The 25284-nt window shown below is 41.4% G+C and overlaps 1 protein-coding gene across 1 annotated transcript in view; it reads left to right on the top strand.

The window, feature by feature from the left end:
* PKHD1 (PKHD1 ciliary IPT domain containing fibrocystin/polyductin) overlaps positions 1–25284 on the top strand; it is a 428428-nt gene that overhangs the window by 37507 nt on the left and 365637 nt on the right. The window contains exons 21-31 of the mRNA XM_061146900.1: positions 450–588; positions 2725–2852; positions 5390–5574; positions 6477–6599; positions 7734–7839; positions 10111–10383; positions 12829–12959; positions 15285–15420; positions 19793–19988; positions 20672–20739; positions 23052–24647. Of these exons, the coding sequence (XP_061002883.1) occupies positions 450–588; positions 2725–2852; positions 5390–5574; positions 6477–6599; positions 7734–7839; positions 10111–10383; positions 12829–12959; positions 15285–15420; positions 19793–19988; positions 20672–20739; positions 23052–24647 (3081 nt within the window). The remainder of the gene's footprint in view (positions 1–449; positions 589–2724; positions 2853–5389; positions 5575–6476; positions 6600–7733; positions 7840–10110; positions 10384–12828; positions 12960–15284; positions 15421–19792; positions 19989–20671; positions 20740–23051; positions 24648–25284) is intronic.

Here is a 25284-nt window from a genome sequence, read left to right as displayed (position 1 = left end):
GATAAAACTCAGACATCTCCAGGATCTGCCTGTGTGTTCAGTGTTCCTGAGGGGGATCATCCTGCATTGCTGGAGCTGCTGGGACTTGGAGAAGGAAAGGAGGAAGAGGGGAGCAGTGCACACTGCCACCGATGAGCTGTGTGTTTGCATGTGTGTGTGTGGCGGTGGGGGGACCTCCGACGGCACAGGGAATGATGCTTGGCTGGCTTGCGGCTTACTGAAGTTTGCTGTGGAATTAGTCATCGTCTCCTTATACCATGACCTTGCATTTTCCTTTGGCAACTGAATTCCTCCCTCTTCCTTTTTTCCTCATGGCAGCAGGTAGGTGGGAATCTCTGCTTCCATGGTGTGCTGAGATGTGAGTGACTCAGACCCTCCAGCAGGGACCTTCCACCCAGAGGGTCTTCCATCTTGATTTACTTGATGATGTTTGGTTCCTTGGTCTCCAGTTTCTCAGGCAGACACTGGTACAGCTCGCCCTGGTGGGAATCTGCTGGAATTGCTCTCGGTGGTAGGATCACCTCCCGTCTACAACGTGACCTCCTGGTTGGCAGGGTGTGGCCTGGAGCTCCCGCTCATCACTGCAAGGTGGGGAACCATCTTTGGTCACCTGTCCCTCCTTAAAATTGCTAATTGGCCTTAGGAGTCACAGAGGTGAGACTTTTTATCAATCAGGAAAATTTACCTGCCTTGCTGCTTAAAGCAATACTTCTCGATGTTAAGAATGCTGCATCAGACTTACCTGAAGGTTGTGTTAAAACACAAATTGCTGTGCCCTAACCACACCATCCTAATTCAGTAGGCTTGGTGGCAGGGCCTGATAATTTGCGTTTCTAATGAGTTCCAAGGCAATGCTGATTCTGTTGATCTGGGGGCTAGTTCCTAGTTAATTAGTTTACAAGTAGATGTCTTTTTATGCTTTTCAGAGGTTCACATTACCACTGTTTTCTTCTTGCTCCTCTTCTCCCATTCCATTAAGAAGATTAATATATTAATCTTACTGGAATTCTTTGAGGCAAAAGGAAGTACAATTCATAGTCAAAGGAACAAAACCAGCCAGTTCTGACAGCTCACCACCAGATGGCACTAGAGCCACATAAGCGTTGACTCGTCAATAAACAAACCTTTCTGGCCATAGTTTACAAAGCAGTAACTAAGAATCAGGCTCCTCCAAGCTCCTGGAACACATGCATGCTGTAATTCATCCTTTTAAGTGTTCACTAAAATCCTGTAGAACAGGAAAGATTGAGATGCCTTGTCTTTAAAATTTCTCCCCCTGTATCTAACACGTTCTGAAATGAGTTCTCATTATACAGTGTTTCATGGTCCTCTGAGTAGAAAAGACCAAAAATCATCATTAGAATAAAGGAGGGAAAGGCTCTCAGTGTTGGAGGGGGAAATGTCAGATGAGCCCCCTGTGATCCTGTGCTCCAAATGCCAAAGTTATTAACTCTGAAATGATGGAGATAATCTTGTTCCACACTTAGAGGGGTCCCCACAACCTCCCCTTCCAAGTTTTCTCAGGCTCCTTAGTTCCTTCTGGAAGCCTTCAGCCTGAGAAAGTCAAGACAACACTGAATGGCCCCCAACCAGATAGCATCAGTCTGACTGTTTCTGTGTGGTTGTGAGTATGCACATCAATACATAGTACTTAAGTAATGTTACTGATCAAAATCATACATGTTCATTGTTGAAAATCTGGGAAGTACAGAAAAGTACATAGAAAAGGTACAAATCACTCATAATCCCTCTGTTCAGAGGTACTTTCTTTTAACATGTTGAATCCATGTTCTAAAATACTCTTTTCCCCCAGGCAGTTTTTATACACACACACACACACACACACACACACACACACACACACACATATATATATATATATATATTTGGTGGCTCAGATGATAAACAGTCCACCTGCAATGCAGGAGACCCAGGATCGATCCCTGGGTTGGGAAGATCACCTGTAGAAGGGAGTGGCAACCTACTCCAGTATTTTTGCCTGGAGAATTCCAAGGACAGAGGAGTCTGGTGGGCTACTGTCCATAGAGTCACAAAGAGTCAGACACGACTGAGTGACCAACACTAACTAATTATATATATTTACTTTTTAAACCTCAAGTTGGTACAACAGGTAAGACACTGTATTTGCAACATGCCCTTTTCACCTACTGGTATAAATGGAATATTTCCCCATTTCATTAAGCATGCTTTTTAATGGCTGAATAGTATTCTGCTGCATGGTATGTCATGACTTATTTGACCCACTTATTGTACTGAAAGCTGGATTAGGTACGCAGTGTACACACAGGTGCTGGATAAGGACTCTGCTAGGTGGAGTGGCCTGTTTCTGCCGGGGTTGCTGAGTGCGGAGGATCTGTGGACCAGGGCAAGCTTTCCTCTGACTGTGAAGACACAGTTAGAGAACACAGGTTTCTCCTTCCACGCTGCATCAGGACCAGAGCAGTGGAGGCTACACTCATCACTCTTCACTCTGCCTCGGTGTTCTCCCAGGATCAGTAGAGGGGGAGGGTGGAACACCCCTAGAGACCCCTCGTATTTACCTTTCATTTTCTCTGCTGTGATGGGAGAGGGGTTATTTGGGAGCTCGTGCTCGTGGTCTGGAAACGTGGGAGACTGTGTGGTCCTTGAGATGGAGCTGTGCTCTGTCTGGAGCAGCTGCTGGAGGGGACTTGTGGTTAATGCTTTGCTTCTGACATGTTGCAGCGCTGTGCCCACTGAAGGAGCAGAGGAAGGATCCGGGTTGGTCCAGGTGGCAACACAGAGACTGCAGAGGACAAGTCCACCTTTGGGAGGACACTTTCGCATCCAACTTTCTAACACAGCGATTCCTGGTAAAGGGGCCATAGCAGGTGCAGCATTTCTCGTTGAAGCTTTCAGTGGCATCCCCAGGCAAACAGCATCCTGCTGACAGGGTGACAGTCTTAAAGTTAGCATAATTTGTTAATTTTCCAGTGTCTGAGAATGACTTTCCTAAAATTAAAGATCTTGTCAATATGATCCCAGTCTTTCCATTTTACAGATGAGGAAACTGAGTGGATCAGTTTCTTACGGCTGTCATAACAAATTATACAAGCTTGGTGGCTTAAAATGACTGAAATGTATTCTCTTAGAGTTCTGGAGGCTGAAGTCCAAAATCAAGTTGTTGGCAGGGCCGCACTTCCTCCTAAGGTCTAGGGGAGGATCTGTTTTCTGCATCTTTGAGCTTCTGGTGGCTGTTGGCATCCCTTGGTTCAGGTGCATCATTCCAAACCCTGCCTCCTGGTCACATGGTCTCTTCCTCTGCCGTCTGCAAACTCCCTCTATCTCTCTGTTATAAGGATAAATAGGATTGCATTTATGGCCCACCTGGATAATCCTGGATGATTCCCTCTTCTCAAGATTCTTAATCACATCCTTTGCTCTATGATGTAACATCCACAGTTTCCAGGAATTAGAACGTATCTTTTTGAGGGCCACCATTTAGCTTACTCTACTCAGGCTTGCCCGAAGCTCATACAAATAGCTGCAGCAGGGTCCAGATATGAACTTGAGTGTTTGCTTCTCAAAGAGTTCAATTTTCTTCTCTAGAATTTCATAGACCATGATCCATGGTAGCCACTGCCTTTCTAAATTAAACTCCAAAGTGACCCCACATGATATTGAGCATTTTAGAAACCATATCCATGAGGTCACAAAGAGTCAGACATGACTGAGTGACTGAACTGAACAGAGAAACTATATTAAATGTAGAAAGAGCTTTCAACTGCAATGAAGATAGAAATGTTTCTAAATCTTCAAGTATCAATGTATATACATCTCATCAAGGACAGGGTTAGAAGTGATTATATTATTTATTCGATAAAAACATAGGGAAGTTGGGGGCTCAGGAGAATGCAAGAGTGGTTGTTCAAAAGTTGGCAAGTGGTCCAAAGATCTTCTACCCTCCCAAAAAGAAAGATGCTGGACTTGCAAAGAAGTCCATCCTTGGCTGGAGGAATGGAGTTTTTCCTCTAATAGGACATCTTAGGAAAAATAGATGGTCCTGAGGCTATTGGAATCTGATAAGTGGGTGAGTAAGTGCACTAGAGCTCTGCCACTGTGAAGCCCATTACTGTGCTGTTTCCCTTCTCACAATGAGAGAACTGCAGAATACCTATTGAGAGATGTTTGTTCCTGCCATCATGTTCTGTTGCTGATGCTCTTCACATCACTGCCTGCAAAACAACTGGGGGGATAAGCCAGCCTTCACCTGGCCATTTGAAATGACCCTCAAATGATGTATTCATATAGGACAATCTTTTTTAAAAAGATGAGTTTTGTTTGCATTTTGGAAATGCAGTGATAAATCATTAATATTCCAGGGTAGTGTGGGATTCAAGAGGAAATCTCTTGAGTTGGTCAAGGCAATCTGGGTTTTAATCAAAACCCCTCTCACTTGGTTGGTGAGCTGTTGAATCACATTGGGTTTCATTTTCTTCATTTCTTAAGGAGGCATTAGGTTATCCAGATGACCCACCTCAAAGGGTTGCTGGGGGTGGCTAGTGAAATGGAAACTTCAGGTAAAGCATGAAATAGTGCTCAAACACAAGCAAGGCTTCAGCCCAGAGTGCAGTTATTTCTCCGCATGGATGTGTGATGGGGAAGCAGGTGGTTGGGCTTAAAGGAAATTCTAGTAGAGAAACCGAAGTTCAGTGCCAATATTCCTCAGCTTCATTGGCTCTGTTTTTATAGGTGTCAGCTGCTTTATACCTTCCCCACTCCTTGTGGAAGATGGCCAGTTTTGCCTTATTCACAGGGCCAGCTAAATTTTTTTTCCAGGAAAAACTCAGTATTTAATTAGACTTTCAGGAATTGCCAGTGTTTGGAATTCACATTTTAAGTTGACAGTTGAGATAGTTTTGTCTGATGTGATTGTGTTCTCTGCTTGAGAGATATGATGCTGATTAAAGGGATCATGATATAAAAAGTGAGCACCTACTTATGCTTGCCTTAAAAATTGCATAACTGGACTGAGGGTTCTCTTGAAGCCACGTCTTGAACCTGAGGGCCTTTGCATATGTGAAGTCATTTTAACCTGTATTCTGCTGTCTTGATGATGAGATGAGATGCTACAAGGTGGAGTAATTACTTTCCTGTATTTTCTATATTGCACTTCCCTGATAGCTCAGCAGTAAATAATCTGCCTGCCAATGCAGGACACAGGGGTTTGATCCCTGTGTTGGGAAGATCTCCTGTTGAAGGAAATGGCAACCCACTCCAGTATTCTTGCTTGGGAAATTCCATGGAAAGAGGGGCCTGACGGGCTACAGTCCATGGGGTTGCGGAAGAGTTGGACACAACTTAGCGACTAAAATAAGAACATTTTTGGTATCATGACCTTCTCCCACAGGTGTCCCTGTGCACATCTCAGCCAGTCACCTCCAAAAGCTCTTACAAACCAGCGCTGATGACTTCACATCCAGGTACCTCAGTGTCAGTGACTTCACTGCGACGGAGGATCTAAAGTCATGCTATGAACATGTGTGGACCCTCTCCTGGTCCAGCCAGGTTGGGGACTTGCCCAACTTCATCAAGGTATGTATGGTATCCCTTTTGACTTTATGGATTTGGTGCTCTGGAACAATTTTGTGAAAAAAAAAAAATCGAATTATATGAATGAAAACTGTCATGATTTGTGAACTTTGTTGAAATTCTCCAGTAAAGGAGCTCAATGATCTTTCTGAAAGTTTTCAAGGTATGTTTTATATCTCATATTCCTGATAAGGCAATTTAAACATAATGTTGCCTTTTCTAACTTGATGTAGGTAAAGAAATTGTTGGTCAGTGTCCACCATACAATAATTTTACATCTGTTATTGGATAATTTAAGCAGATGTGATTGACTTAGATTATCATGGAGGCAGATGGCAGAGCAGAAGGAAGTTTAGGAAAGGATTTGCTGTCTTTGGATAATGACAAAACCAGATGCTCTTGCATATTTAGGGTTTTAAAAAATAATCTAATGATCATCTAGCATTTGGTTTTATGAAGTGAAATCTGAGATGAAATTTTATTCTTGTTATTTGGCATTGCGGGTCATCTGGTTTTCAAACAAAATCCTTGGGTGGAGATGGAGGAAGGATGGAAGTCATCTCATGGCACTTGTTTCCTGACATTTTATTTTAGTATTTTGGATTGTAAACTTGTAAAATAGAAAAGCACATGGGAACAAAATCTCTTGCAAGACTTGAGAGATCAGCATAGTATGCATTTTTTGGTAACTCTACTTGCAAATAAATATTCTTCTAGTCTACTGGGGCTTTCATTCACCACTACTTACTGTTAGGCTTCTAGATTTCAAGCCCATGTCACTCTATTTTCGCTTTCTAGCTATCTGATTATTGTAAATGAATGTGAAAACACCCTTTGTCATTTGTTTCAAGCAAGATTAGACTTCTGTTCCATGGCAGGATTCACCAGAAATGTGACCATCTTAGGTATCTAATGAAAACCTCACCGGAGTGAACCCTGCTGTGACCACACGTGTGGTGTATGATGGTGGAGTCTTCCTTGGACCCATATTTGGAGACATGTTGGCCACTGCCAACCAATACACTCAGGTGAGAGCAGATGGGCCCCCAAAGTGAAGTACTGGTTTCAAGTCTACTGCAGCCCCTCCTTATTTGTGATGTGGGCCAATCCCAAGAATCAGTTTTCTAATTTGTAAAACAGAGACAGCCGTGGCTGTGCTCTTTCTACTTTCACAGGGTATGAAGAGTACTCTGAAAATACAAGTGCTTTGTAAACACAGCATCCAGTTATAACTACTGATGCTCTTATGGTACCCAAAATAGAGAATCTCTCTAGCTACATACTTTTTATACCTGCTCACAGTGGTCTTGGAAAGTAAATGGGCTGAGTCAACTCCTTTTCTCTTTAAAATGTCTTTTGCACTTTCCCCTCTTATAAGTCATGTGCTTTCAATTGAGACAGTTTTAAAATGCAAAATCTATAAGAATAATATAACCAATACCTGGGTACCCAAACAAGAATTAATAATTGTTAACATTTGATGTATGATCCCTTCCCTCCATAAGCAAACACTATCATAAATGTAGTGTGTTTTTAACCCTTATTTTATAGGTAAAGATTGAGAGTCTTATCTTTTTCACCACTTTCATTTACAAGTGTTGTAGAGTTCTATTAGATTAACCTCAGTCCCAGTGAGAGGGAAAGATACATAGTTTATTCTAAGGGACTTCGCATTCTAGGACAAAAAAGACCCCAAACCAAATGTCCAAATCCACTCTAATCTTCAGTTATACATCCTTGTAGCAATGATGGAACAGGGGTGTCTACATCATTGGCATCTACCAGCAAAGACAGGGCTTTTCACAGGCAGTAGGTCTTAAGTTAAAAAATATAAGGTGATAAAAAGTCCTTGCACAGTTTGAATTTACTTCTATGTGACCGAGAGGGAATTTACTCCAGACTGAGCCTATCTAATTGTAAAAATATTAGATTTCTGTATATTAACCATCATTTAGAAATAGCCTAACATGTTGAGTCATGCTTTACAACCGAGGGTCTATTATTGGAAAATAGAAGGGAAAAATAGAGAATAGGTGAGTCATGGCACATATGATTTTGGGCATAACACATATCAGTTTGGGCAAACTTCACAAGTCTTTTGTGAATACCCTTGAGCATATGAAATGTGTACATCTGCCTTTAATGCTTTTGCCTTTTTCCAGGTGGTTGTGCGAGTAAATGACATACCAGCTTATTGTTCAGGTTCCTGTGCCTTCCGGTACCTTGACGGGTCAACTCCCCAGGTCCACTCTGTGTGGTATGCCCTTGGTATGACGTGTCCTTGACATTGAAATGGGCGTCAGCTTTATTTTTTGATTGCAGTGTAGTTGATTTGCAATGTAATGTTAGTTTCAGGTGTTCAGCTCAGCGATTCGGTTTTATGTGTATATAGGCCTATAAAGTGAACGTGAAAGTGAAGTCGCTCAATTGTGTCTGACTCTTTGTGACCCCATGGACTGAAGACCATCAGGCTCCTCTGTCCATGGGATTCTCCAGGCAAGATTACTGTAGTGGGTTGCCATTTCCTTCTCCAGGGGATCCTTCAGACCCAGGGACTGAACCTGTATCTCCCGCATTGCAGGCAGACACTTTACAGTCTGAGCCACCAGGGAAGCCACATATACCTATAAAACTATGTGTATACATACGTGTGTATGTGTGCATGCCTGTGCGCTCAGTTGCTCAGTCATGTCTGACTCTTTGTGACCCCATGAACTTTAGCCTGTCAGGCTCCTCTGTCCATGGACTTCTTCAGGCAAGAATACCAGAGTGGGTTGCCATTTCCTACGTGTATGCTTAGTTGCTCAGTCGTGTCCGACTCTTTGCAAGTCCATGGACTATAGCCCACCAGGCTCCGCTGTCCATGGAGATTCTCCAGGCAAGAATACTGCAGTGGGTTGCCATGTTTTGCTCCAGGGGATCTTCCCAACCCAGGGATCAAACCTCACATTGCAAGAATACTGCAGTGGGTTGCCATGTTTTGCTCCAGGGGATCTTCCCAACCCAGGGATCGCCCACATTGCAGGCGAATTCTTTACTCTCTGAGTCACTAGGGAAGCCCTTTTCCACATGATCTTCCCAACCCAGGGATCAAGCCCATGTCTCCTGCAAGGTGGATTCTTTACCACTGAGCCACCTGGGAAGCCCCATATATATATGTGTATATTTGTTGTTGTTCAGTTGCTCAGTTGTGTCTGACTCTTTGTGACCCTATGGACTGCAGCACACCAGGCTTCTCTGTCCTTCACCATCTCACGGAGTTTGCTCAAACTCATATCCATTGAGTCAGTGATGCCTTACAACCATCTCGTATTCTGTTGTCCCCTTCTCCTCCTGCCTTCAGTCTTTCCCAGTATCAGGGTCTTTTTCCAATGAGTTAGTTCTTCACATCAGGTGGCCACAGTATTGGAACTTCAGCTTCAGCATCAGTCCTTCCAATGAATATTCAGTATTGATTTCCTTTAGGATTAACTGGTTTGATGTCCTTGCAGTCCAAGGGACTCTCAAGAGTCTTCTCCAATACCAGAGTTCAAAAGCATCAATTCTTTAGCTTTCTTTATGGTTCAACTCTCACATCCACACATGACTACTGGAAAAACCATAGCTTTGACTAGACAGACCTTTGTTGGCAAAGTGATATCTCTGCCTTTTAATGTGCTGTCTAGATTTGTCATAGCTTTTCTTCCAAGGAGTAAGCGTCTTTTAATTTCAAGGCTGCAGTCACCATCTGCAGTGATTTTGGAGCCCAAGAACATAAAGTCTGTCACTGTTTCCATTGTTTCCCCATCTGTTTGCCATGAAGTGGTGGGACCGGATGCTATGATCTTAGTTTCTTGAATGTTGAGTTTTAAGCCAACATTCAAAAAACAGGTATCCATGTATACACATATGTATTCTTTTTCAGACTCTTTTCCCTTATAGATATTACAAAATATTGAGTATAGTTCCCTGTACTATGCAGCAGGTCCTTGGTGGTTATGCATTTTATGTATAGTAGTATGTAAGTGTTACTCCCAAACTCCTAATTTATCCCTCCCACAACCTTTCCCCTTTGGTGACCATAAATGTAGGTTTATTTCTTTTGTGTGTCTGTATGCGGGGTTGGGGAGTGGTTACTATTTCTGTGTGTGAAGTTTAAGATTGGAGTGATTTGTTGGAGGGTATGTCCCTGGTGATGGCTGAATAGAAGGTGCTCATGGGGTAAATGTTGAGTGGCACAACAAAGGGGCAATTTTTAGCTAATCTAAATGAAATGGTCATGATTTGAAATGGTAGATTTTTAATGACTTAAAATGTATATTCTTTGTCCCTTGTTTCAAAATATTCTTTAGTTTTTCCCCATTTTTTAAACTGATTAGTGATTGGCCCACAATTTAAGTGGAGGGTTCTAGGCTATTAAAATAAACACAGATTCCAATATATGACTCAGCATTCAATTCCTTGAATTTTGAGAGAGGAAGGTGAGAGGGAATGGATATTTGACAGAGTTCTCATAAATGGAGTGATATTGCTGAGAGATGATTTCTTTCTTCTTTTAAGATGACATTTACCTACTGGTTTATATTACCGGAACTAGTTTCTCTGGTGATTACGAGGCCCTGCAGGTTACAGTGAACAAAACGAGTTGCAAAGTAATTTTCTCAAACCAAACAAATGTGGTGTGTCAGACAAGCCTGCTGCCTGTTGGAGTGCATCGGATCTCGATGTTGGTGAGACCCTCTGGTCTTGCCATCAATGCCAGTGGAGGAGGCCTCTTCCTAAATGTGGAACCCAGACTGGACACTGTGGAGCCTTCCCAAGCTGCAGACACTGGTAATCTGGGGGCACCTGCATTGCGTCTGACACTCTGAGACCTTCGTTCTTGCCAACCTGCAGGAATCTAGTCCTGCCATGTAATAAATTCCATATCCACTGTGGTTCACAGCTTTTTGTTTTCTGCCATCAGCATTTCTTCTAATGAGTAATGGACGTTTGAGCCCTTAAATGAAGTCACTTGCCACATAAAATACCATAGTTTGGTTGATGGTGTCAGGCATCACAGGGTCAATCATTAAGTCACTGGAACAATCTGATCGAGTGGAAATGACAGTAGGTAGGGATTTGGGACATGTGCCTGTGTTTTCAACCTGCCAAAATCAGAAGTGTGACCTTAGATATTTCATATACTCTGTGGGACTTAGTTTCCTTATAATGATGAGGATGGGCCTGGTATCATTTACTGAGCACCTCTTCTAGGCAGTTGTACACCCTAAATGCTAACGGTTGCCTGAAAGATGGAATTATTATCCTCATTTTTCAGATGAGATAATAGTATGGCAGAACCAATACAATGTTGTAAAGTAAAATAAATAAATAAATAAATTAAAAAAAATAGTGGTTCTAAGAGAGAGAGACCTGCTCAGGGCTTCCTGATGAAAAGTGCAAGTGGCTAGGACTTCAGCCTATGAATTTTGAGGGGGACACCGTTCAGAACTCATCTTTCTGGTGTTGAATCTAGGGCTGGAGTACCCAGTATGTGGCTTGAACCCCTCAGTACCCCAGAAGGGTCCCCGAGCCTGTGACATTCCCCTACTCTTCTGTGTCCCCTGTGAGGATCTTGACTTGATTGCTTCTCCTCCTTTCCCACCTGACTCAGTGTAGGTCTTTCTTACAGCCTTGGTTGTAGAAGAGCCTTTCTGTCAGCCTTCAGGTTGTTAGCAGTGAGCTCTGCTCCACATGTAGGTGTATCTTTGTTGTTTGTGTATCCTTCTACCCTGCCATCCTGATCTCTCCAGATAGAGCTGTTTTATAAGATATTTTAAATGTCCAGCCAAAGATCCCTTTACTTTTATTTTTGGAATTTTGTTTTCTGGCTATTGTAATTTATTTTTCATTGAATTTTAAAATCAGCTTGTTTAAATTAAAAATCTTTTTTGTATTTTTATCATAATTGCACTGGTGCTTTAGTTTAACGCAGAAAGATATCCCACCTTATGATGTTCATTTTCTGTACATGTACTTTAGTTTTCTTATTTAAGTTTTAACCCATCTGTTAGATTCATCAGCAGCATTTCAAAGCTTTCTTCGTTTCTTCGTATTCTTGAATTGTTCTTGTCAAGATTGTTTCCAGATATTGTATCTTTTATGTTGCTATTGTATGTTGGCTCTTCTTCAATGTTATTCTTTAACTTAGAAGTCTATTGTGGTTATGCCCTGAATCTTCAGGGCATGTTTATATATTTAACTTCAGGGTAATATTCCATTCAGTCACATGATACTGAAAGTTTCCTTTCTCACCCTGACACATGTGCCATCTCCCCACTCTCATATGTCTCTATTTCGTGGCTTTACTGCCTCTCCTATATCCCTTTCTGGAGAGATGGCAGACACAGAGTCATTGCTCATCCACAAGAAATGGGCTTCCTGTCCATCAGATGGATCAAGGGCTGCCCTCCAGATGGGATATCAGTGTGACTGGTGCCATCCCTCCTCTTATTGACACTATGATTGCTGTAGTTGCTCCTCAGTGGTCAGCACAGAAGTCCTGATGACACCAGGTACTGATGACAGTCACTTCTATATCATCATGGGAACCAGAACCTTGTTGGTGTGGTACCGTATCACAAAGCTGGAGAGGCTAAGGCTGTCATTTAGAGATGAGGGAATGGGAATTCACTGGTAATCTGGTGGTTAGGACTCTGCACTTTTGGATTTAGTCCCTGGTTGGGGAACTTAAGACCTGCAAGCCATGCAGTGTGGCCAAAAATTTAAAAAAAAAAAAAAAAGAAAAAGAAGATGAAGGAGATGAGACCAGTGAACTCAGGGACAATAGTGCAAGTGACCTGCTATAAGTGGCAGAGCAGTCTGTGGCCCTGACTCTGGGACCCTGTTCTTTCTACCATTTTATACTTCCTCTCTTATGCTCTTTTCTTGGGGAAAGAGTTTAAGTTTTATAGAATTGACAGGGATGGTATTTAAAAATCTTGAGCAGAAAGAGTTTTTGAAAACCATTTACTTTATTTCTCCGTTCCATGACTGTGTGGTATCCTTACGTTTTATTCTTGAATATCTCCTTTTCTCTGCCCTCTAGTCACTGTATCTCCCACCTTATTTAGTAGTTTATATCTTTAACTGCAGTCTCTTTCTGTATTTTGAACGTGCCTTGTGTTTTGACTATGCGGCTTCATATTTTTATTTCACCTATTTCTCTTATGAGTAATTAACTATTGTCTACTAGCACAGCTGTGTGTCCCATCTGAAAGTGTTGCTTCTTTACAGGAGGGCTCTGGGCCACCATCCGAGGCTCTGGGTTGGATAATGTTAACCTGGTGTTATTTGGATCTCAGTCTTGTGTCATTAATGTCACTACAAGCAACTCACGAAGAATTCAGTGCAAAGTTCCATCCAAAGTAAGTGGAATCTTTTGACATCTCCTTTCTGGGTAGGTGATCATTATTAATGTGTAGTTAATTATGTGTAAGGTTCTCAGTGGATCCTTTCTTAGAACTAAGTTAACTGACATGATCTTCTCATCATGAGAGCATGCTTACTTATATTGCTTACATGGATGCACTTCTGCTATGAAGTGGGAAGCTGACCCCACGAATGTGGCTTGTAATTAGCATCAGTTAATATCTTTCAAAAGAAAATGACCAGACTGTACCAGTCCACACTCTTAATGAATATTAGTGCCACTGAGTAAATATATTAATCTAGTGTACATTCTGAGTGTTGGTTTGCAAGACATATATCTTATAAGTTTGCTTCTTTCTCAAGCAAACAACTTAGTTTTCATCAGCAATGTTGTTTTCTGGCATGGATGGGATTGGTGAAACTTGGAATATTCTAGAATATCTGCATGTATGCAAGTTAAGTCTTTTCAGTCATGTCTGACTCTTTGCAACTGTATGGATTGTAGCCCGCCAGGCTACTCTGTCCGTGGGATTCTCCTGGCAAAAATACTGGAGTGGGTTGCCATGTCCTCCCCCAGGGGATCGATCTGACCCAGGGATTGAACCTGGGTCTCCTGCTTGGCAGGCAGCTTCTCTACCACTAGCGCCACCTGGGAAGCCCTTTTTTTCTCCAGGGGACCTTCCCAACCCTGGGATAGGTCTCTTGCATTATAGTCTGATTTTTTACTGTCTGAGCCACTACTTAGCCCTGGAATGTCTGGTTCCTATGAAATAAATAGCTTAGTTAATCCTAGTTACTCCCTACTGCTCTCCTGTTCCTTAGAAACAAGTCCCTTAGTGTTCTCATCTGTCTTCATTTGGTTCTGTCTCATAGATGGCATAAGAGGTTTGGGTCCAGGCCCTTGCCTAGTGCTGTGGGAGAGAGTCATGCTCACAGCTGAGCTTGAACCTCCTATTCAGAGTTCACTTCAGTGCCATCAACATTCCTAGTACATCCATGATCCCCAAAGGAGGCTGTCTGCCAAACAGTAAAGATCTCTGGAAGAAGAGAGAATTCAGAATAATCTTTGATCTTTGATCTCATATTTTTAATCTTATCTAGTTATTCAATTATTATGAAATATTAGCTTTTATATATAAACTGCATGCAGTTCTAACATATGTTTGTATTGTAATTCATTTCCTGTTATTGGACATTTAGATAATTTCCAAAGTTTCCTGTATTTATTGTGTACTCACCTTGTGCCAATATAAAAGTACAGACATATAAAGCTTTTGACACAGGTATCCAGTTGTCTGAAACTCTTTTTAAATTAATACTCTCATCGTCACATGGGTGCCTGCTTTCTGATCCCTTGACCAACATTGAGTATCAGCACTTTAGTATATATTGACCATTTTAATGGGTAAAATTTTTACTGATTGAATTTCTTTCACTAGAGAGAATAAATATTAGGAAAATAAACTTTTAAATTTGAACAAAGCAATGCATGCAAAGTTCAACAGAAAATGATAAACAATCTCTCTCTCTCCTACCACACTTCCCCATTCTTCAAGTCCCCCTTTCTGAAACAACTACTTTCAATTCCTTTGATTATAGTTACAGAACCATTTTTTGGTTAAGTCAATAAACCATATTTACATTATTAAACTATTTAAATGATAATGGTAGAATCAGGCAATATATTTTTTTATAGTTTGTTTTTTCTTAGAGGTTTTTTTTTTTTTGTTACATGTCTTCCTTGTAATAAAAATACTCTGTATTTAAAAAAAAACCTTTATATCAGTTGCTCTTCTGCTTCAATTTAACTTGGTGATTTCCAGATTTATTTTACAGGTTTCATCCTAGTGTTTCTCTTGATCGCTCTCCTGAATATATTCACTGTTTCTTGGAATTTCTTTCTCCTTTTTTTGGTTACTGTTTATTTTTTGAGGTCATATCTGTAAGAAATAGTCCAAGACAGAAAATGTGGGAGGGGAGTTCTCTGAGTACTTAAATGTCTGAAAGTATGCTCATACTTGGTGGATAGTTTAGCAAGATATAGATGTTTATTTGAAATTGCTCTTTTTTTTCAGAACCAATTGATGTGTTAATTGCAAATCATTCTTATTTAGTCTTTAATCTGTTAGATACTGCACTTACCTATTCTAAGTACTAGTCACTGTGTGTGTGAGAGAAAGAGAGAGAAAGAGACTTGAAAGTAGCAAGTATATTCTTTAAAAACAATTTTCTTGAAATATATCTTTTAAACTAATTCTATATGGACTTCACTCACATCAGTCTTATTTTACAGAGTTTTGATTTTAAGAATTAATTTTCAGGGGGAAGATGGACCTACTGTGAATGTAACTGTTATCTTGGGGGACCGTTCTGTGGTTCTTGCCATGGCATTTACATATGTCTCCTCTTTAAATCCAGTAATCATGTCTCTCAGCAGAAATGGAAGCAGCATAGCAGGTAAAATACCTCATCCTGGAGGATCTTTTCATTTTAGACCACTGATCTTATAAGAAAGGCAAACAATGGCCTTATTAATTTTTAATGAAGGTAGTATTATATATTGGATGGAAGTTATTTTTCTGAAAACCTGGAGACTGATTTTCTCATTTTTGTGTGCTCAGTTGCTAAGTTCTGTCTGACTCTTTGTAACCCCATGGACTGTAGCCCACCAGGCTCCTCTGTTCATGGGATTTTTGAAGCAAGAATACTGGAGTGGGTTGCCATTTTCTCCTCTTGGGGATCTTCCTGGCTCAGGGATTGAACCCAAATCTCCTGCACTGGCAGGCAGATTCTTACCACTGAGCCACCTGGGAAGCTCTTTCTCATCTTAGCCATCATTAAATAAATCTCCTTATATATATTTTTCTCTCTGTAAAATTGAGAACCATTTCTATCTTGAAAATGGGAATTCAATAGTAAAAATTCAGTAAATGTTTATTGCACCTATCATGTGCCAATAATAATAGCACAGACATATAATCAGAATTAATCTTTGTCATTAATTGTTAGAATTATTAGCCTCAGTTTACAGATTAGGAAACTAAGGGACAGAGAGAATAAGTAACTTGTCTAAGATGTTACTTGTAGTAAGTACTAGAGCAGGGATTTGAACTCAAGCAGCCTGGTTGCAGATTCCAAGCACCCAGTCACTTATAGTTTACTGTAAAATAGCATTTGGGGCAGCAGTTCCTATTAAAGCAGTTATTTGATATGATTAGAGAATAGTATATTCTGATGAACTTGTTCCTTGAGAGACATGTATATTAAAAATGACTTCTTTAACATTCCAACTGCATTAAATGACTTAATCTTTGATGATTTAGATGATACAACAGGATGGAATTATGATAATTTATTATCGTGTCTGTATAGATTTGGAAAAGTAGCAGGTAACATGGTGTTTTTGTTAATTGGATGCCAGATGACAGTGTTTATGGCAGACATGTCTAAAGGTTTATTATACAAGACCATCAAATTTCCCAAAGAAACAGCCTGGACACCATCCTTCTGGTACTATTTTCATTTTCCATTGCTCAAGAGTACATAAATAAAGGGAGGTGTCCTTTAGCTTCTCAATATTTTTCAGCTCAGATAGTGCAGAAGAAGAATTTGCTGCCTGAGGCGACCAAAGTGTGTAAAATTCCTTAGTGGTATAGATTCTTCCCAACGAAGTAGAAAAGGGAGGAGGGAGCCCTGTGTTCTATTCAGATTTCAGTGATTTTGGCTTTTAATAAAATTTCCCACCTATAATGAAAAGAATAAATACATTGCATCAGTGCCTCAAAGGCATCTCATATTAGCTTGACAATTGACCAAGAGCCCAAGGAGTTCATGTTATTGATATATACAACATGATGCATTATTTGCAGGATTTCCACTTGCATTGAGATCTTTCTACAGGCAGAATAAAGAAGAACATGTTATAAAACCCCAAGTGAGGGGTACCCTATTGGGAAAGTCTCTTTTGAAAGTTGGAAGGTATTAATATATATCTCCATCAAGAAGATGCTGATGCTGATGATGACAACACAGTCAAGAAGAAATAAGAGAAAGAGGAAGAGGAGCAGGGGAAGGAGGAGGAAGAGTTTGACGTGAGGGACAATTAGTGTGGTTTTTGTCATCAGCGCTAGATTTGAATGAATACAAACTTAAACACTCCCTGGGCAAGTTACTTAAATTTTTTTGCTTTTTTTTTTTTAAATGAAAAATGTGCTGGCATGTTTATTTTTAATATTTATTTATTTGTTCTTAGTTGTGGCACTCAGGATCTTTGTTATGGCATGAGAACTCTTAGTTGCAGCATGCAGGATCTAGTTCCCTGAGCAGGGATTAAACCTAGGCTGTCTGCATTGGGAGCATGAAATCTTAGCCATTGGACCACCCTTAACTTTATTTTTAGTGTCTCCGGTTGTTAGGTGGGAATGATCCTTTCAAGGCGATTGGGAAAAATGGAGATAAACTAGGTAACAGTACCTAGCCCACCCAGGAACTAACATAGAGTAAGCACTCAATAAATGCTTTGTCAAAGTGAACGCCATCATTCTGCCAGATACTGTATGTGGAATAAATGGGTCAAAGATGATCTCTGTACACTGGTCCCATGTGACTTCCTCCTTTAAGCAGGCTAGGATCCATCAGCTGAAAACTCTGCCAATGCCAAATTCAAATTCTTTCACGCCCAGCTGTAGAAAGAAAGAAAGAGAGAGAGAGAGAGAAAGAGAAAGAGAGAAAGAAAGAAAGAAAGAAAAGGAAGGAAAGGAAGGAAAGGAAGGGAAGGAAAGGAAGGAAAGGAAAAGGAAAGAAAGAAAATTGGAGTGGGTTGCCATTTCCATCTCCAGGGGATCTTCCTGGCCTTGGGATCGAACTCAGGTCTCCCTCATTGCAGGCAGACACTTTACCCACTTTACCATCTGAGCTACCAGGGAAGCCCCCCGACCCCGGACCTATAAACATGGCAACCCACTCCAATACTCTTGCATGGAAAATTCCATGGATGGAGTAGCCTGGTAGGCTACAGTCCATGGGATGACAAAGAGTCGGACACGACTGAGTGACGCCACTTTCTTTCTTTCTTTCAAACAGCTGGGTGTGAAAGAATTGGAAAGAATTTGACCTTTTATAGCCTATCTGCTTTACACACCCTACAAAAATGCATTTAATATCTGATAGCCATAGATCAGATCAACCTGGGGGACTCAGAGCCATTACCACCCTGCAAAGCTCTTTGACCCAGAAACTACCCACTGTGATGCTGAGTGACTCACTATGTGAGGGACATAGAAGCTGCCTCTCTGATCTCTTTCCTCCCCTAGGAGTTCTTTGCCCTTCTCCTCTTCTGGGTGGCAGTCTCTGATTGATGCTTCTGGAAGGTCTCCAGCTGGCAGATTTCCCCATCTATGGAACCTGTCAAAGCACCATCTCTATAAATCTTGTTCTATGTTATGGCCACCTTGTGATCATGACTTCTCAGTCAACCCTGAAATTTTTATACTCACTACACTGAGGCTTCAGACCTGAGAGTAGAAACGAGGTTGGGAGGACAGGAAGAAGTAAAGAGGATGTGGAACAGGGAAGAAAATGAAGTTAGCTTTCTTCATCTTCAGCCACAGAACCATCTTTAACTTGGCCTCTTTCCATACGATCCTTACCTGTATCCACATGTACCTGGTCTTCCAAGAAGTCACCCCATTCTCTTTCCTTCTCTCCAAGTCACTGGGTGATTAAATGAGAAATTGCTACAAAAGGAAAAACTTTGGGTAAAACTGAAGTTTTTAGAATCAAATTGTAAATCCTTTACTCTCTATGAGTCCCTATGGGGATTTATCTTTCAAATTGAATTTCAGGCACCATCTTGCCCACAGGACCTTTCTTGATATTCGGACGGTGGCTCTGATTTGAACAATGCCATGCCTAATTTCCGCCTCTTTGTGGCTTGTCTTGTTCTGAAGCTTTTTTGGCATCTATTTTTATTAACTTTGGAGGTTCTTTGAGGGCAGGGGCCATATTTAACTTATTTTGTGCCTCTGTGGCGTATTCTTCTTTATACTCAAGAAATATTTGAGATAAAATGAAGTGTATTCATTTTATTCATGTACAATGAATGCTCGTAGTATACCTGGCATTTTAGTAGAGTTGCTAATACACTAAAAAGGCAGTGAGATATTTACAAGACTGGGCTCAGGCCTTCACATTTCCATTAATCATCTCTGAGACCTAGACTTCTGAGCCTTGGTTTCCTCAAAAGCAAAATGCTGGTTTTGCTACCTGTCCAAAAAGTGTTATCAGGACAGTATGAGGGTCAAATGGGATAGTACAGGTGAAAGGATTCTATAATTGTGAATTGTTGTTCAGTCACTCAGTTGTATCCGACTTTTTGCAATCCCATGGACCGCAGCATGCCAGGCTTCCCTGTGAGTGAATGAATGCATATATAGCATTGCTACGGGGCTCAGTGCATACTGGAGACAGAATTTTAGATTTTCATCTTCAGAGAAGTAGAGGCTAAAAAAGAGGTCATGAGGTGTTACTTTCTGATTATGAAGACCATCATAACTACTTGATTTGCCTTTACACTGAGATGAACTAGTGCTTCTTGAATATAATCATTCTGACAATTTTGCTTTCTGTGCCCTTGAGGTTATAGGCTGTATCTCCATTAAAAGGGTTGTAAGTTTCACGAAAAAAAATTAGGTTGACATTAAAACTCTTGATTAGAGTATTATGCACAGTACTGACCACGTGTTTAATCCAGAAAGATAGTTTTAGAATTTAATACATGATTGAAGCACTAATCCACTTCACAGGGGCTAATGGATTTTCTTCAACATAGGGGGTGAGATCCTTTCCATTGGAATGGTGCTGCCAGTGGACCACACAGATCTGGATGCTGAAGTCCGCATCGGGGACACCAGGGCTTGGGTCCAAGGGCAGACAGCTCAGGGCCTGGAAGTGGTGCTCCCCCCGCTGCCTGCCGGGCTCCATGGAATCTCAGTCTCCATCAATGGAGTCCACATTCACGCACAAGGGTGAGGTGGACTCCTGCCATTCATTATAGCTCTCCTGATGATTTAATGATTCAGTTGAAGAATTCTAGCTTTGAGTTAGGTCATTATTTTTTTCTTCTTCCTCTTAAGAGATAAACTCATGAGAATCCTAAAATTTGAACAAATCTTAGAGATCCTACAGGACAGTTCACTCTCAAGTCTAATTTTTGGCTTACTAGTTGGGGAAAGAACTTTCTGGAGCTGAGATGTCATGTCTCTTGGTTTGGCTGGGGTGGGTTGGGCACCTCTATGTCAGGAGGAAGAATCTGTGCTTAATAAGAGACTGATTTCACTAAGACCTTTAATTAGACTGGGCTTTGAGTAAATGCCATCAATTACTGTACAAGCTGCTCTCAGTCCTCTTCACCCTGACGTCTCTCTGCTCAGCATTTCTCTGGAAGTTCCCTCGCTTCATTCCAGAAAGTAGCTCAATTCAGGGAGACTGATGTCCCCACCTGGTGTTGGTGCAGGAAAACATCGCCGCAGATTCTCTTCTACACCATTTCCCTCTTTCTCTGGTGGGCAGTGCTGATCTCATGTGCTTTGCATCACAGCCCCCTTTCTCTTTTCTTCTCCTCCAATATACACATCTCTGCTGTTTTGTGCCTTCTTTTCTCTTCTCCTGACTTTCAGTTATTTCATAACCGTCTCCCCATTTTCTGTAGGGTGGATCTTCACATCCAGTACATCACAGAAGTCTTTAGCGTCCAGCCTTGCTGTGGGTCCGTTGTGGGTGAGTGGCTCTGACCTGACTGGTTTCATTTATTCTGTAAGTCTATGCCATGGATATTCAGATTTTGTTCCTGGATTAATTAGCTAGTGAGACCAGAGTTGGGGCTGCAGGGAGAGGCACTTTTCCTTGCCCTGGGAACTGAGTGGTGTACTTTGGAGAGTGTGAAACTCAGGATTCTTTAGCCCAGTGAGTTCAGGAAATTAAATAATTTTTATGAAAAAGAGATGTGCCTGGTTTCCTTTTCTTTTTTTTTTTTAATGGAAGGAGGCTGAAATATCTAAAAAGTGACACATCTTGAGTACATATCACTAAATCACTTTGCTGTACATCAGAAATGAGCATGATATTGTAGATCAACTATAGTTCAATTGAAAAAAAAAAAACAGAAAACAAGGGAAGAGCTTCCCAAGTTAGCCATTTCGATACTGCTTATGCAAGGAGAGGAGACATGAGTCTCTGATGTCTTTACTTGCTCTGGGATATGAATGAAGGACCAGACAGAGTCAGGAGATGGATGGGAAGGAGGGGGTGAAAGGGAGGTCCACGAGAGAGGGAATGTATTTATACGAATAGCTGATTCACTTTGTTGTTCAGCAGAAACTAACACAACAACGTAAAGCAACTATACTTCACTAATTAAAAGAAAAAGAAACACAAATGCCAATATAGGAGATGTCAGGACCGGACAAATAGAGAAGTATAGAAAATTATTCATCTTCAGAAAAAAAAAAAGAAAGCTATATATTTGCATATGATAATCATTGTGACAGTGTATGAAATAGCACATAGTTTATTAGAATTTTCTTTTTGAAGTATAGTTGATTTACAATGTTGTGTTAGTTTCAGGTATATAGTAAAATGAATATATATACATATATCCACTCTTTTTTAGATTCTTTTTCCATGTAGGCCATTACAGAGTATTGAAGTGTTCCCTGTGTTCTATAGTAGGTACATTATCCTTTTTGAACATAGTATAATCCTTTTAAAATCTGCTTTACTTTACCACTGATTTGGTGATGACAAGGGGTACGTGGCTCCCATCCCTGTCCTGTAGATAGGGTTTGATTGGCCCTAAACTAGAAAGTGAGACAATATGACTATGGCAGCAAAATCACAAGTATGTTTCAGTGGCTCTTGATATGTCACATACAAATACACATATGACTATATAACATATGGGTTACTGAAACATTATATAGACTAATATAGAAGATAAGTAGAAGAATTCAACAAATTTGATTTTTCATCAATGTGTAAGTTGAATATCAGTTCAGTTCAGTTCAGGTGCTCAGTTGTGTCCAACTCTGTGACCCCATGAATTGCAGCACGCCAGGCTTCCCTGTCCATCACCAACTGCCAGAGCTTGCTCAAACTCATGTCCATCGAGTCAGTGATGCCATTCAACCATCTCATACTCTGTCATCCCCTTCTCCTCCCACCTTCAATCTTTCCTAGCATCATGGTCTTTTCCAGTGAGTCAGTTCTTCACATCAGGTGGCCAAAGTATTGGAGCTTTAGTTTCAGCATCAGTCCTTCCAATGAATATTCAGGACTGATTTCCTTTAGGATTGAGTGGTTTGATCTCCTTGCAGTCCAAGAGACTCTCAAGAGTCTTCTCTAACACCACAGTTCAAAACCATCAATTCTTCAGTGCTCAGCTTTCCTTATGGTCTAATTCTCACATGCATACATGACTACTGACAAAATCATAACTTTGACTAGATAGAGCTTTGTTGACAAAGTAATGTCTCTGCTTTTTAATATGCTGTCTAGTTTGGTCATATATAGAACTATATACATATACTCTGTGTAGTAATATAGAGAATAATATGGAATAATAGGGCAGTTAATACAACGGATGATAAGAAGACTAGAGAATTTGATTTTTTATTAATGTATATGTTGTATATATGTATATATGAATTATACTCTTTCTACATAGTAATATATAGAATAATGTAGAATAGCATGTATGATAATATAGCAGATGATGAGAGCACTTCAAGAAATTTGATTTTTCATTAGTGTTGAAGTTGTCTAGGATCTATAAATATACTTGAAAATATATTTTGTTTTAAATTTTATGAACATTCTTATAGAATAATGTGTTGCTTTACTGCCATGTGAATTTCAGCCCACCTGACTCCTGCCAAAATGGTCATACATTTAACACTGATGGGGTGTTGGTGCAAGAATTTCACCAACACCCCACCTTTCACTTAATTGTGCTGGGGCTCACACAGCTGCTGTGAGTTCCTAGTTCTGAAATATCAGCTTCTCAGTTTTTTTTCTCAATATTTGTGCTTCAGGTGGAACCATCCTCAGCATCTCAGGAAGAGGGTTCAGCAGGGACCGAACTTTGCTTTGGGTGCTGGTGGGCAATCGGTCCTGTGACATTGTGAACTCAACAGAGACCAACGTCTGGTGTGAGACCCCGCCGCCAGCCGCCCTGCCGCTGAGCGCTCCAGTCCCTGTGGAGGTCTGGGCTGGCAGCAAGCCCTTCCCCCACCAACCTTCCCCTCGCCTGGTGGGGAAGGGCTTCACCTTCACGTATGAAGTGGCAGCAACACCAGTGGTCACTGCCACGCGAGGAGAAGTCACGAATCACAGCCTGAGGCTCTATGTGGAGGGACAGAATCTCTCCGACTCAGTGGTCCTTCTGGGTAACTTGAGCTGTGATCTCCAGACACTATCTCCCGGGATCAACTTGAGCCTGGCTGGGTGCGCTTTTCCTCTTGACACCTTGGAGGCCGGCCTCTATCCTCTCCAAATACACCAGAGGCAGATGGGGTTTGCTGACATGTCTGCGGTGCCCCAGCAGTGTGTGGTGACGCCTCAGATAACCGCCATTTTCCCAACACGCGGGTCCACTTGTGGAGGGACTGTTCTCACAGTGAGGGGCTTAGCTCTCCACTCCAGCAGGGGGTCAGTGGAGGTTGACCTCTCGGGTCCCTTTACTTGTGTGATTTTGAGTTTCGGGGACCAGACAGTTCTCTGCCAGATTACCCCCGTGGGTGACCCCTTGCCTGGTGGTTCCTTCACCCTGAATGTCACTGTCCTGGTGAATGGACTGCCCAGCACGTGTCAGGGGAATTGCACTCTTTTCTTAAGTGAAGAGACAACTTCTGTCCTGGATGCTTGGACCACAAACATCAATGGGTCTCTGACCACAGTGCTAATTAAAGGTCAGAGGTTAGGTATCACGGCTGATGAGTCAGTGGTGTTTGTGGATGATTGTCTTGCTTGCACTGTGACTTTCCATAACAGAAGCCACGTGGCGTGTTGGATAAGTGACTTGTCCCCTGGACCTCACTACCTATCTGTTTTTCATACAAGATATGGGTACGCCTGTTCTGGTAACTTTTCCAGACACTTCCATGTTTTGCCTCAAGTGTTTCATTATTTCCCTAAGAATTTCAGCCTCCATGGCGGAAGCCTCTTGACCTTGGAGGGCACAGCCTTGAAGGGACTGAACTCCACGTTAGTCTACATTGGCCAGCAGGCCTGCCTGACGGTGAGCCTCAGCTCTGAGCTTATCCAATGTGCTGTTCCTGCAGGGAATGGCTCTGCTTCCCTGGACATAGAGGTAGATGGACTTTCCTATAAGATGGGAGTCATTGGTTACAGCAGTGCCTTCACTCCCGAATTGCTCTCTGTTTCTCAGACTGATGATGTCTTAACCTTTTCGGTAGCCCGGATCTCAGGAGCTACAAATGTAGACATTTTTGTTGGGATGTCCCCCTGTGTGGGTGTCTCTGGCAACCATACCCTTCTCCACTGTGTGGTCCCATCCCTTCCGGCCGGGGAGTACCAAGTCAGAGGTTACGACCGCATGAGAGGGTGGGCCTCGTCCGTCCTGGTGTTCACTTCCAGAGTGACCATTGCAGCAGTGACCAAGAACTTTGGTAAGTCAGATAGATGAGGCAGAGAGCTTTCTTTATGTAAGTGGATTAATAGCTCCTCTCACCACTCACTCACAAGGTAGGAAATCAGCATCAGTCTGAATGACAGAAGAAGAGAGAAGCCGGTTGGCCTCTTACAGTCCCAGCTACCTCCTAAAAGTTTGTCATGCTCCATTTATGAAGCTTTTTTTTAATTGGGGAGATTATGCATATTCTCTAAGTGTTTGATTGTCTTTTAATTTGATGCATTAACCCGCTTTAATTTGTGTTTTAAATTAAATAATACCATTTGTAAGAGCTCATAATTTGATCATTTAAGTAGAGCATAAATGCTTTCATCTATTTTTAGACCTATTTGCCAATTTGAATTGTTTTAAATGTATTAAATATGATTAATTTTTATCATTTTGTACTATTTCACAGATGAATTCATACTCCATCAATAACAGGCCACTTGTGCAGTATAACTGCATTGGTTGAACTTTCTCTCTTTTTAGATATACTGCAGTGTGCTTTGCCTTTTCTTACAGCGAAGGTTTGGGTTTCTGTTCCCTTAATGTCTTCTTACACTTAAGATGGGGCTTCCCAGGTGGCTCTAGTGGTAAAGACCCCACCTGCCAATGCAGGAGACATAAGAGAT

This window comes from Dama dama, chromosome 7 (genome assembly GCF_033118175.1).
Source record: "Dama dama isolate Ldn47 chromosome 7, ASM3311817v1, whole genome shotgun sequence".
NCBI classification, from domain to species: Eukaryota; Metazoa; Chordata; class Mammalia; order Artiodactyla; family Cervidae; genus Dama; species Dama dama.
This window is presented reverse-complemented; position numbering and strand designations above follow the sequence as displayed.